Genomic DNA, 11,769 nt, shown 5'->3' on the forward strand with positions numbered 1-11,769 from the left:
ACAAACCCCCATCCCCTGAGCTTGTGTCTGGGCATTGTGTCAAAGGCCTGTCTGTCTGTGTCTCTCCTCCTTTGTATGTACAGTATCTAACTGTGTGTGTGTGCGTGTGTGTGTGTCTCTCTCTTCTACTCCTGTGTGTGTACTCTCCCCATCTCTCTGTCTGCTCAGCCTAAGCCGACCTTTGAGGAGATGTCCCCGGAGCTCACCGCTCTCTTACATTCGGCCCGATATCAGACCAGCACGCGGGGTTGGACTGCCTCGCCTGCCCATAGTCAGGCCCTGCTCAAGGTGGCCTCTTATGCCCTATGGACAATATACAACTTAACAAATGGGATGACAGCAGTTATAATTTATTTGTTTTCAACTTTACATATACAGGTTATTCACATTGAGATAACATCTCTTTTGTAAGAGAACTGTTCAGTATCTATACTGTTTGTCCTTGTTGGTGAGGAAATGTTGTCGCTCTAGCCACTGCTGTCTGTCAGGCATTTCTGTCATCGCCACTTGCCTGTTCCCTATCAGTCCGTCCGTCCTTCCTCCCGATCATTAAAACAGAGGACAGGTTGATGAGGACACATGACTTAGGACAGGTTGATGAGGACATATGGTTTAGGACAGGTTGATGAGGACACATGATTTAGGACAGGTTTATGAGGACATGGTTTGTCTAGACAGATGTACCACATGGTCCTATGACTGTGTGAGAGCTTTATCGAGGCGCATATTTGATTTTTCCACCCTAATCATCTTTTAGAACATTTCGATACCTCAAAGTGGAAAACAAAGCAATCATGCAATGAAACCAATGTTAAATGACAACATGCATTCAGAAGATCACGTCGGTACTAACATATAAAGTAACCCTTTCCTGCTGTATGGAAACACAATCATGCTATTTGTCATTGTTTTAGCATTTGATTCCATACTAGGCCTACAGTAATTGAAGTGCCCACACAGGTTCAAGGAGACTGACTGTGACGTCTTGTTTGTTTCCTTTGCTAGACAACAGAGAAGGTGGAGCGGATCGTGCTGCAGACAGAGGTGGTATCATCACAGCAAACAGAAGAGGTTGAGGATCAGCCGAAAGAACAGCCGGCAGAGGACCAGGAGCAGCCGGTGGAGAAACAGCCTGACGACCGGCCTGACGACATGGAGAAACAAGCTGGTCAGCAGCCTGAGCAGGTAGAGACAGATTCATTGGGAGGGATAAAGGATGATGGGCCTCAGTCCGTGCTTGGGTTTACAGGGACGCTCATGCATGATGACTCGGACACGCCCAGCGAGGCGAGTGACACTAGCGGCGCCGCTAGCATAACCTCCGCGGGGCCTGCCCTGACTGCCGCGGCCCAGGCCGCTGTGGACGAAGCTGTAGGGGCAGCGGTGAATCAGACAGAGACTGAGGAGGAAACTCCAACCGCAGGCTCAGGTGGAGGCCTGGGGCTGGACAGTCCGTCAGAGGGAGAGGTGTCCACAGGGTCAGTCTCAGAGGAGGAGGAGGAGGAGAAAGAGAACAGCCTGGACTGGAGAGGGTGCTTTGTGTCCCCCTCTCCTACAACAGCATCCTGGCAGAGTCTCAGTGGGGAGGTAGCTGCTGCTAGAGCTCACTCAGAGGTAACACCCCAAAGAGCCCCAACCTTTTCCCTGGTTGTCCCATAAGTACCTCCTCAACTCTCCTTCCCCCTCGCCTACATTAGCACTGGAAAAGCTAGCTGAAACTACCCTGGTCTCACATTCCTTTTTGTCCATGCTACTTAGAAAGTGCTCAATCTAGCCGAGTCTAACCCTGACAATTGCCTGTAATATCAATCGAGCCTCCCAAAATTATCCCAATTATTGGCCTCCCATTTGCCTGTAATTTTCCTGTAATAAGCAGTATTACCACTGGATAAGCCATCCAACTCTCCCAGTCCTGTCCCTCCTCTTCACCAATAACAGCAGTCAGCCATTACAGCCTGTGGAGCTGTGTGTGTAGTGATGTGCAGGTGGGGATGACAACGACCTTGTTTCCTGTCCCTGTTTCTGCACACTGGGGTTTCTATTGGAAATCAATACCCTGGCCAGGCAGGTTGTAAATACTGCAAGCTGCAGATACACGCTACTGTATATGTATTACCCAGGAGCAGTATTGAAAACTGTAGTGGAAGATTGCATGGAGGGAGGTGTGTGTGTGCCTGTTAGTGTTTGTTCTTGGAGCGACAATATAAACGTTCAATTAGAATATTTCGGCCTGCACATGTACACACAGTTTCACAGTGGAGATGGTGCATATCCCTTCCTGGTAGTACTGCCTCATTTCCCCAATGTTCCTAAATATTACCTTGTTGGTAATCATGAGTGGCAATAATTTAAATGTTTTATGGACACGCGTCTATGAGAAGCACAGCTTAAATAGATAGCAGTCTGTTGCTATCGATTAAGTTTGAAGTCCACAGCCAATTTCAATGATATGGACCGTTTCAGTGAAAGCAACAGGAATTGTTTAGAAATACGTACAATCCTGCCAGGTAGATCAATTTGGCCTTCTCCAAAATGAATGAATAGGCTTCCACACATCCAGATAAATAAGACTTACTCAGTGGTGAACACTGTTGAGTTCTGTCATGCATGACACAGACTGGCTGAAGTGAAAATCTCTTTGCGTTTGTTCTTTGGTCAGGGTCCAAAGGGACCTGGGTGATACACAACTCTTTCATCAGGAAAACATGTTGTTATTGTAAACATTTGACATTTTCTTACATTCTTTGTAACACAAAATTCTCCTTTATTCTGTGCTTTGGGATTTGATCATTTATTTTGATTCATTTATTGAAGTTTTTTAAAATATTTTATCAGAGAGAGCATGCATCTCATGAATGATCCACAATTATTCAGACTTTCCTTAAAGGAAAATTCCACCCAAAACCACTCATTACTATAATTTACAGCGTTAAATAACACAATATTTTTTGTGAACAAATATTTTATTGTTATAAAAAGGTTGGTAGCAACGTGAAAATCGTTATGGAAATCTGTTGCAGCTTAAGTCGACTACAAAACCTACAATGCAATGCTCTCTCTTAGGGCTGGCTGTCTAGCTAGCTAGCCAACGTAGCTACACACAATAATATCAAAGTCAATATCGGCATGTGAAGTAGCTAGTTAGCTGCAAAATCGCTGAAACAAACAGCCCTATCAATTTAGGAGTTTACAACCTCACCATGTTCAACCTGTAGATCGATGTGCCTCAGGGTGGAGTCTGACATTCGCAATGGCCATGCAACGGCACCATGCAAAGCACCCTGGACTGAAGAGGCAGAAAATTGGAGAAATGTGCTAGACCCTCCGTTAAATTACACATTTCTTGAGGTAGGAATATCAAAAATATGATCAATGGCTAATTCGAAAGAAGACAACCTCCTGCGTTTGACATCGGCCAGTATTGAAATCTGACATGTATGACAGACGTTTTCACAATCTAAAAGTTGTATTCCGATTAACTTCCAGGTTAGTGAGAGTGACTTCATCGCAGTGCTATGTCATACCGGCAGAATTTCTGCCTACCTAAACGGCAATAGCAAAAATACACTTGAAATGTCCCAGGGAAGTGATAGAACAGAGATGCACAAAAACAATATCATATTCAAAATGGGTGAATCTTTTCTTTAAGCTTTTTTCCCATTTTCTTCTCCTGCATTTTCTATAACCTTCCATTAAACAAATTGCTTGTGTATGTCCTGTAGACAGGTGGTGAAATTGTAATTGTGTGTGTGGTCATGAACATGTTTGTGCATAGATGTACGCTAGCGTGAGACCATAAGGTATAAAAATCTAACTTTCTGCACCAGTCTCATTTTGTCTCTCTCCATTTCACCCTTCTTCCTCTCTTTCAGACATCTGCGCTGGAGTCTCCAGAGGTCCTGACCTTCAACAGGGCAGACGTGATGGAGGAGACAGAGATGCTGGTGCCCAAGGACGTACCTGTAATACACACGGAAATGAAAACCATCACATACCGGTCACTGGAGGTAAAGGTCCTCACAAAACGTCAGGGTTGTTCAGGCTCATGCTCTGTACTGGTTCTTCTCATTTACTCCAATGTTTTCAACCTCATTCATTAGGGCACACAATATAAAAGTTTTAAAAGTTTTGCAACAGAAAACAAAAAAGAGCCCAGGGAATTCCTCTGTTTAAGTCCGTTTTCTTCCGTTTGGTGCCAGATGAACACGACCCTGTTCTTCAAATCAAATGCTATTGGTCACAAACACATGGTTAGCAGATGTTAATGCGAGTGTAGCAAAATGCTTGTGCTTCTAGTTCCTACAGTGCAGTAATATCTAACAAGTAATCAAACAATTCCCAAACAACTACCTAATACATACAAATCTAAAGTGTTGAATGAGAATATGTACATATAAGTATATGGGCGATGGCCGAGCGGCATTGGCATGGTGCAGTAGATGGTATAAAATACAGTATATACATGTGATATGAGTAATGTAAAATATGTAAACATTATTAAAGTGGCATTGTTTAAAGTGACTAGTGATCCATTTAATAAAGTAGCCAGTGATTGGGTCTCAGTGTAGGCAGCAACCACTCTGAGTTAGTGATTGCTGTTTAGCAGTCTAATGGCCTTGAGATAGAGGCTGTTTTTCAATCTCGTAGTAAGAGGAAGGGAAGCGCTACTAAGGTACACAATAGTACATTTTGGTAGACAGAAGGTGCTCTTTGATAAAAGGGGTGAATTGGTCATCAAAAAGAAAGGAGGACCAAGGCACTCTTCATATAAAAGTGTACCGAATGTTCAATAGAATGTTCAATAGAAACAAAGTTGTTGTTTTTTTAATGTAAAACTTTGTTTCTATTGAACATGCCATACAAATAAAGGCATTTTAATTAGTTATATGAAGAGTGCCTTTGTCTTCCTTTCTTTTTGATGACCTGTTTTTCAGTCTCAGTCCCAGCTTTGAAGCACTCAATGGAGCGGATGTATTGTGTCTGTGTTTTGTGCCAGGGTGACGCTGACACTGATCCAGAGGCGGGGGTGTTGATGAGCGCCCAGACCATCACCTCAGAGACCACCAGCACCACAACAACCACACATATCACCAAGGTAGGTACTACCTGACCCGGCCTCAGTGTGCCACTCTCATTCACCATGAGCATGAATGAATAGGGGCATGAGTGAAGAGAGCAGGGATCATCAACTAAATGCAACATGCAATAATTGTAAAGATTTTACTGAGTTACAGTTCATATAAAGAAATCAGTCAATTGAACTACATTCATTAGGCCCTAATCTATGGATTTCAGATGACTGGGAATACAGATATGCATCTGTTGGTCACAGATACATAAAAAAAAGGTAGGGGCGTGGATCAGAAAACCAACCATTATCTGGTGTGACCACCATTGCATCATGCAGCGTGACATCTCCTTCACATAGAGTTGATCAGACTGTTGATTGTGGCCTGTGGAATGTTGTCCCACTCCTCTTTAATGGCTGTGTGAAGTTTGTGGATGTTGTCGGGAACTCTTAACACGCTGTCGTACACGTCGATCCAGAGCATCCCACACATGCTCAATGGGTGACATGTCTGATGAGTATGCAGGCCATGGAAGAACTGGGATATTTTCAGCTTCCAGGAATTGTGTACAGATCCTTGCGACATGGGGCCGTGCATTATCATGATGAAACATGAGGTGATGGCGGCGGATGAATGGCACAACAATGGGCCTCAGGATCTCGTGACGGTATCTCTGTGCATTCAAATTGCCATCGATAAAAAAATATATATTTTTGTCCATAGCTTACGCCTGCACATACCATAACCCCACCACCACCATGGGGCACTCTGCAAACCGCTCGCCCACACAACGCCATACACGCTGTCTGCCATCTGACCGTTACAGTTGAAACCGGGATTCATCTGTGAAAAGCACACTTCTCCAGCATGCCAGTGGCCATCGAAGGTGAGCATTTGCCCACTGGAGTCAGTTACGACATCAAACAGTCAGGTCAAGACCCTGGTGAGGATGACGAGCATGCAGATGAGCTTCCGTGAATAGGATTCTGAAAGTTTGTGCAGAAATTATTTGGTTGTGCAAACCCTCAGTTTCATCAGCTATCCAGGTGGCTGGTCTCAGACAACCCCACAGATGAAGAAGCTGGATATGGAGGTCCTGGGCTTACGTGGCTACACATGGTCTGCGGTTGTGAGGGCGGTTGGACGTACTGCCAAATTCTCTAAAATAACACTGGAGGCGGCTTATTGTAAAGAAATGAACATTCAATTCTCTGGCAACAGCTCTGGTGGACATTCCTGCAGTCAGCATTCCAATTGCATCTGTGGCATTGTGTTGTGTGACAAAACTGCACATTTTAGAGTGGCCATTTATTGGCCCCAGCACAAGGTGCACCTGTGTATTGATCATACGGTTTAATCAGCTTTTTGATATGCCACACCTGTCAGATGGATGGATTATCTTGTGAAAGGAGAAATGGTCACTAACAGGGATGTAAACAAATTTGTGCACAAATTTGGAACATGTGGAACATTTCTGGGATCTTTATTTCAGCTCATGAAACATAGGACCAACACTTTACATGTTGCGATTATATTTGTGTTCAGTATTTAAAAAAAAATCTTGAGTGGATGGTCAGGGGTCCGGAACATAATTACAAATATTTGTAGATTGCAAATTGACCGCAAGAAGCCCAAACAGATTAGTTTCAAACCTTGCCTACATTTGTATACAATCACATGTATATCTCTATTATGCATGGGAATACTTTGGAACAGATTTCCTAAATTAAAATCACTTGAAGCTGATTTGCTGGTGTTTTTACAAAAAAAATGTATGTCCAACAAAACAAAAAACGAAATAATTGCTCAGTAAACCTGGGAACCAGTTGGGGAAGCCTGGAATAGAGGATATGGATATTACTAGTCTGTTAGTGGTGTAGCTATAGAATTTAACCAAGGTGGTTCTTATGGCTCATTTGGTTTGAGCTTGGCGTTTGCTTCCCACATGCTGTATACCAAATATATCTAAATATAGTTTGACTTAGTTGTTCCTTGAATGAAATGTCCCCTTAAATTACATTTGATTTTTTTACCAGACTGTGAAAGGAGGAATCTCGGAAACGAGGATCGAGAAGAGAATCGTCATCTCGGGGGATGCAGACATAGACCATGACGAGGTAGGAAGACACTCTTACACTGTGTGTCCTTTAGCATGCAAGTAGCCTTACAGCTATTAAATAGGCAGAGCTATTTTAACAACACAGGTGGTACCTGGATACAATGCTGATAATATTGGGTTCCTTACTCAGCGGGCAATAACATCATTATAGTGTCTTATGACGTCATGGTCAGGCTGTATACTAGTTGTCTTTTTAGCAACCAGAAAAATACGTCCTTTATCTGGTTGTAATCTGACTAGATAACAAATTGACATCTTTTCTTTCACGTGTTAATGTTGTCATGAACAATATGTCTTTACCTTACCTGGTTGCTACAGAAACCAGTTGGTTGCAATCTGGTTATATGGCCGCTTCTCAACCTGAATAACAGTTTACCACCAGAAAATGACGTCAATTTGAAATCATTTTCCATATTATGCCTGCTGGATACTGTGTTGAGAGATGCTTTGCCTTTAAGTGACTTAAAGCACTGTTGTTCAACAGCTGAGGTCCGTGACCGGGAGCTGTACACACACAGTGACAAACGTGTATAAACAGAGTGATGAACGTGTACAAACACACAGTGACTGAGGTGTACAAAAACACATACTGTGACTAGTCCAACCCTTACACTTGTGATTCTGATCATACCCATTCCACCTTCCTCTCTGTTTCCCTCCATGGGGTGTTTGGCGTACTGTTTTTAGGCCCTGGCTCAGGCCATAAAAGAGGCCAAAGAGCAGCACCCTGACATGTCAGTGACCAAAGTAGTGGTCCACAAAGAGACTGAGATCACGCCCGAGGAGGGCGAAGAATGACCGCAGGTAAGGGGACAACGTCGGTCGGTCAGTGACGGGTGTGGCTGGCTGACAGGACACTGACCTCCCTCCATTCCTTCCTCATCCCTCCTCTGGCTCCTTGGTTGTCTTCAGTCACCGCCTTCTCGATAGGGCTGCTTGACTCTCAGCTAGCTCAACGAACCTGAGGCTGCTTAACATACAGCTAGCTCGACTAACCTGAGGCTGCTTGACACTCAGCTAGCTCGACTAACCTGAGGCTGCTTGACACTCAGCTAGCTCGACTAACCTGAGGCTGCTTGACACTCAGCTAGCTCGAATAAACCGAGGCTGCTTGACACTCAGCTAGCTTGACTAACCTGAGGCTGCTTGACACTCAGCTAGCTCGAATAACCTGAGGCTGCTTGACACTCAGCTAGCTCGACTAACCTGAGGCTGCTTGACACTCAGCTAGCTCGACTAACCTGAGGCTGCTTGACACTCAGCTAGCTCGACTAACCTGAGGCTGCTTGACACTCAGCTAGCTCGACTAACCTGAGGCTGCTTGACACTCAGCTAGCTCTACTAACCTGAGGCTGCTTTTAGCTTTTATGCTTTCAGCTTTCACTCCACATTCATCTGTGCCCCGCTCAGTATCGTGATTCCTTCTGTGTGGATGGAGTCTCTATATCCAGTATAGTCTTCCATGGCTGGCTTCTGTCGCTGAAATTCTTGCTCTAGAAATGTTTTTAGTGCTAATGTTTGCTTTTTCCTTTCAGCTTCTAATACCGTTATTGACCATAAGCAATTAAAACATTGTGCATTTGCTCATTGGTGTGTGCATTTTCTTTTTACTCTCTTTTGTCAAAATTTAGAGGTGGGTTTTGATTGATGTCTATAGTGCTGTCTGCTGGACGTCTCTGGTACTGTTTAAAATGTACTGGAAATACCGACAATACGGTTTTCAAATTGCCAGTTTGTCTCATTCCTATTAAATAAAGGGTTATTTCGAGAGTGTATTGAGCAACATTACCTGATTTGGTCATTCTTTTCTGGTTATTGTTATGGCATGATGCTGAGGAAAGAGACACCATTTTACATTTCTTATCAAGGTTTCTGTACACTGTAGCATAGGCATGTTACTGGACGGAGCTTGTGTTTGCTTTGCAAGGGCTGTATAGTCTTGTGCATTAACCCTTTTCATTTATTCATGTCTTAGCATGCAGCCTGTATGATGCTGTGTTTGTAAGTGTCAGTTTAGATGTAAAAAGTTGTTTTCTGCCGATAACAGACAAAGCATTGACTGTCTTTCACAGGACCCCTCTCATGCTCTGCTTTTAATCTCCAGCCATAACAGCTTCTTCCCCTTACAGGAAAATCACATGATTTCACATGCAAAATCATGTGAATACATGTGTTTTTGAAACACTGCACATGCGATCACATTTTCAAATGTGTAGTTTCATGTTGCTTTACATGTTGTCACATGAACTTCACATTAAGATCACATGTGATAACATAAAAACATGTGTTTTTGGAACACTTCATGTGTGTTCACGTAAAATTCATGTGGTTTTTCCATAAGGGTTATCTTCAGCCATAGTAGCTGCAGAAACAGAAAATATATATTTAATTTCCATCCTTCTGAAAAAGATGTAAGAGAATGCTAAGCATTCTGTTTCATCTAAGCATGTGCTCTAAGGATAACCTTTCTGTTTTTCAGGATTGAAGGATCACTGGGTTCACCGACGTTTCAGGGGCATTCTGTTAACGTTACTTCACGCTCTTCAGAGTATGAGATGCAAGCAGGATAGTGACGTTGCCAACAGACAACACACCACTGTAGAGGACACTACTATACTACTCCGTCTGACTACTACTGGACTAACCTAACCCACACTCACCAACACTACTTTCAAACACAGACCTCCAAAGCTGGCCAGCCCTTCATTGGAACATGTATACTGCATGAAAAGGGATAATTTCTGCATTTTGTAAAGGAGAAAACAAATACATTGGAGGAAATATCAAATTATATACATGTTTTACTTGACCTGTGCACTCAGGCTGGAAGGGAGAAGAATGTATGTCATGAGAGTTGAGTTATGATAGTATACTCGGTTTTATTTATTATCGAACTACAATAATAGTAGCTAGGCTGAACGTGTATGATGGCACAATATTTATCCATGCAATAGATGTGACATTCATCTTGCCATACGTCCCCTTATTTATCCCAATGCTGATTTTATTCCATTTTACATACAGTATTGCCTGGAAAAAGGCTAACATAATATGTATGGTACTGGTACGTACATTTGCTTAGTAGACCATATACCCTCAAAGATGATTTTGTTGTTTTTACTTTAATTGTAAATATGTTCATTTGGTTTTCCTTCAATTACAAAGTAAAGATGAGTATAATGAGGCAAGATCTCGTAGAATTGTGTTAGAAGGGAATGTTAAACAGACTCCATTACTGTGACTTCCGAGTTGATCAAGAAAACCCTTATAATATATGTATTCACACGGTGGTCGGTGGATTGAACGTTCTTGTTGGGTTGTATCTGAAATAACACCCTATTACCTATATAGTGGGCTTTGTGCAAAAGCAGTGCACTATGTAGAGAATAGAGTGCCATTTTAGGCAGTCTTGCTCATTCTTAAATCATACCCAGAATGCACCTCTTATCCCTGCGTGGCACATCCAAGCCTTAAAACTGTGAAGAACGGACAGACAACCTCCACTACAACCCTGCAATGTGTGTTTTATTTCTCCAAGGCCGATGTGTCAGCGGCCATCCAACACAGGGGCATCATGCTCATTGAACCTGAAGTGACATGTTCCCCTCAATGTAAACAACTGGGATGAGAATGAATCATTAGTAGTGTCTTATATAAAAAATAAGACATATGTTTGGTCATCGGTTCCCCCTCAGATATTAGGAACATGATGCCTCTGATCCCACTCCCCTCGACTCAACAGCTGCAAAATCATCCATGTTGAATGTGTTTCCCACAAGATAAATAAAATTATAAATACATTGGGTTGGAATTTTGTCAATCACTGAAATGCTATCTCTGTTATGCTTTCATAAACTCATGGCAGGAACTCTACAGTGAAGCCATTTACAGTAAGGTAATGACTTTTACAAGTTTAAGTGACACTAGACCATAAATTCCACTTTCACTCCTCTTTTCTTCTAAAGATTAGCTAATTATTGATGGAAGGAACCCCGCTGAAAGGAAAGGTGACAAAATGGGTGGTCAAGTGTTACATGTGGTGTAAATCACTTTGGTTCTGTGTGACAGACGAATGATAATAACCAAGCCAAATGACCATCAGCAAGACAGTTACTTTGAATGACTCGTATGAGAAGCAGTATTTGGTCATGTGATAATTCAGTTCCACAACAGCATTTTCTAAAGAGGAACCTAACCAGTCAGAAACCAGGGCCTGTATTCAGGCTTCCAGTCAGACTACTTTGTGATTGCCCTGCTCAAAGGATGCTGGACGGGCCAGGCCCGGATTTCCTTGTCCTATCGCGCTCTAGCGATTCCTTGTGGCTGGCCGGGTGCCTGCAAGCTGACTTCGGTCGCCAGCTGGATGGTGTTTCCTCCAACACATTGGTGCGGCTGGCTTCCGGGTTGAGCGAGCAGTGTCAAGAAGCAGTGCGGCTTGGTAGGGTTGTGTTTCGGAGGAAGCATGGCTCTCGACCTTCGACTCTCCCGAGTTCGTAGGGGAGTTGCAGAGATGGGACAAGACAAACTACTAATTGGATATCACAAAATTGAGGAGAGAAATGGGTAAAATTACTTCTTTTT

The 11,769-nt window shown here is 43.0% G+C and overlaps 1 protein-coding gene across 19 annotated transcripts in view; it reads left to right on the forward strand.

The window, feature by feature from the left end:
• The window catches only part of epb41l3a (erythrocyte membrane protein band 4.1-like 3a), an 81,827-nt gene extending 70,835 nt beyond the window's left edge, over positions 1-10,992 (forward strand). For 14 of the 19 annotated variants that reach the window (XM_036943997.1, XM_036944000.1, XM_036943999.1 and 11 more), the window contains 7 exons: positions 169-288; positions 1,006-1,185; positions 3,873-4,007; positions 4,997-5,095; positions 7,106-7,186; positions 7,876-7,992; positions 9,668-10,992. In XM_036943997.1, the coding sequence (XP_036799892.1) occupies positions 169-288; positions 1,006-1,185; positions 3,873-4,007; positions 4,997-5,095; positions 7,106-7,186; positions 7,876-7,986 (726 nt within the window). In that variant the 3' untranslated portion in view covers positions 7,987-7,992; positions 9,668-10,992. The remainder of the gene's footprint in view (positions 1-168; positions 289-1,005; positions 1,186-3,872; positions 4,008-4,996; positions 5,096-7,105; positions 7,187-7,875; positions 7,993-9,667) is intronic. The other 5 variants (XM_036944008.1, XM_036944015.1, XM_036944013.1 and 2 more) reach the window with 2 other exon arrangements.
• The last annotated feature ends 777 nt before the right edge of the window (positions 10,993-11,769 follow it).

This window comes from Oncorhynchus mykiss, chromosome 15 (genome assembly GCF_013265735.2).
Source record: "Oncorhynchus mykiss isolate Arlee chromosome 15, USDA_OmykA_1.1, whole genome shotgun sequence".
In the NCBI taxonomy this organism is placed as follows: domain Eukaryota; kingdom Metazoa; phylum Chordata; class Actinopteri; order Salmoniformes; family Salmonidae; genus Oncorhynchus; species Oncorhynchus mykiss.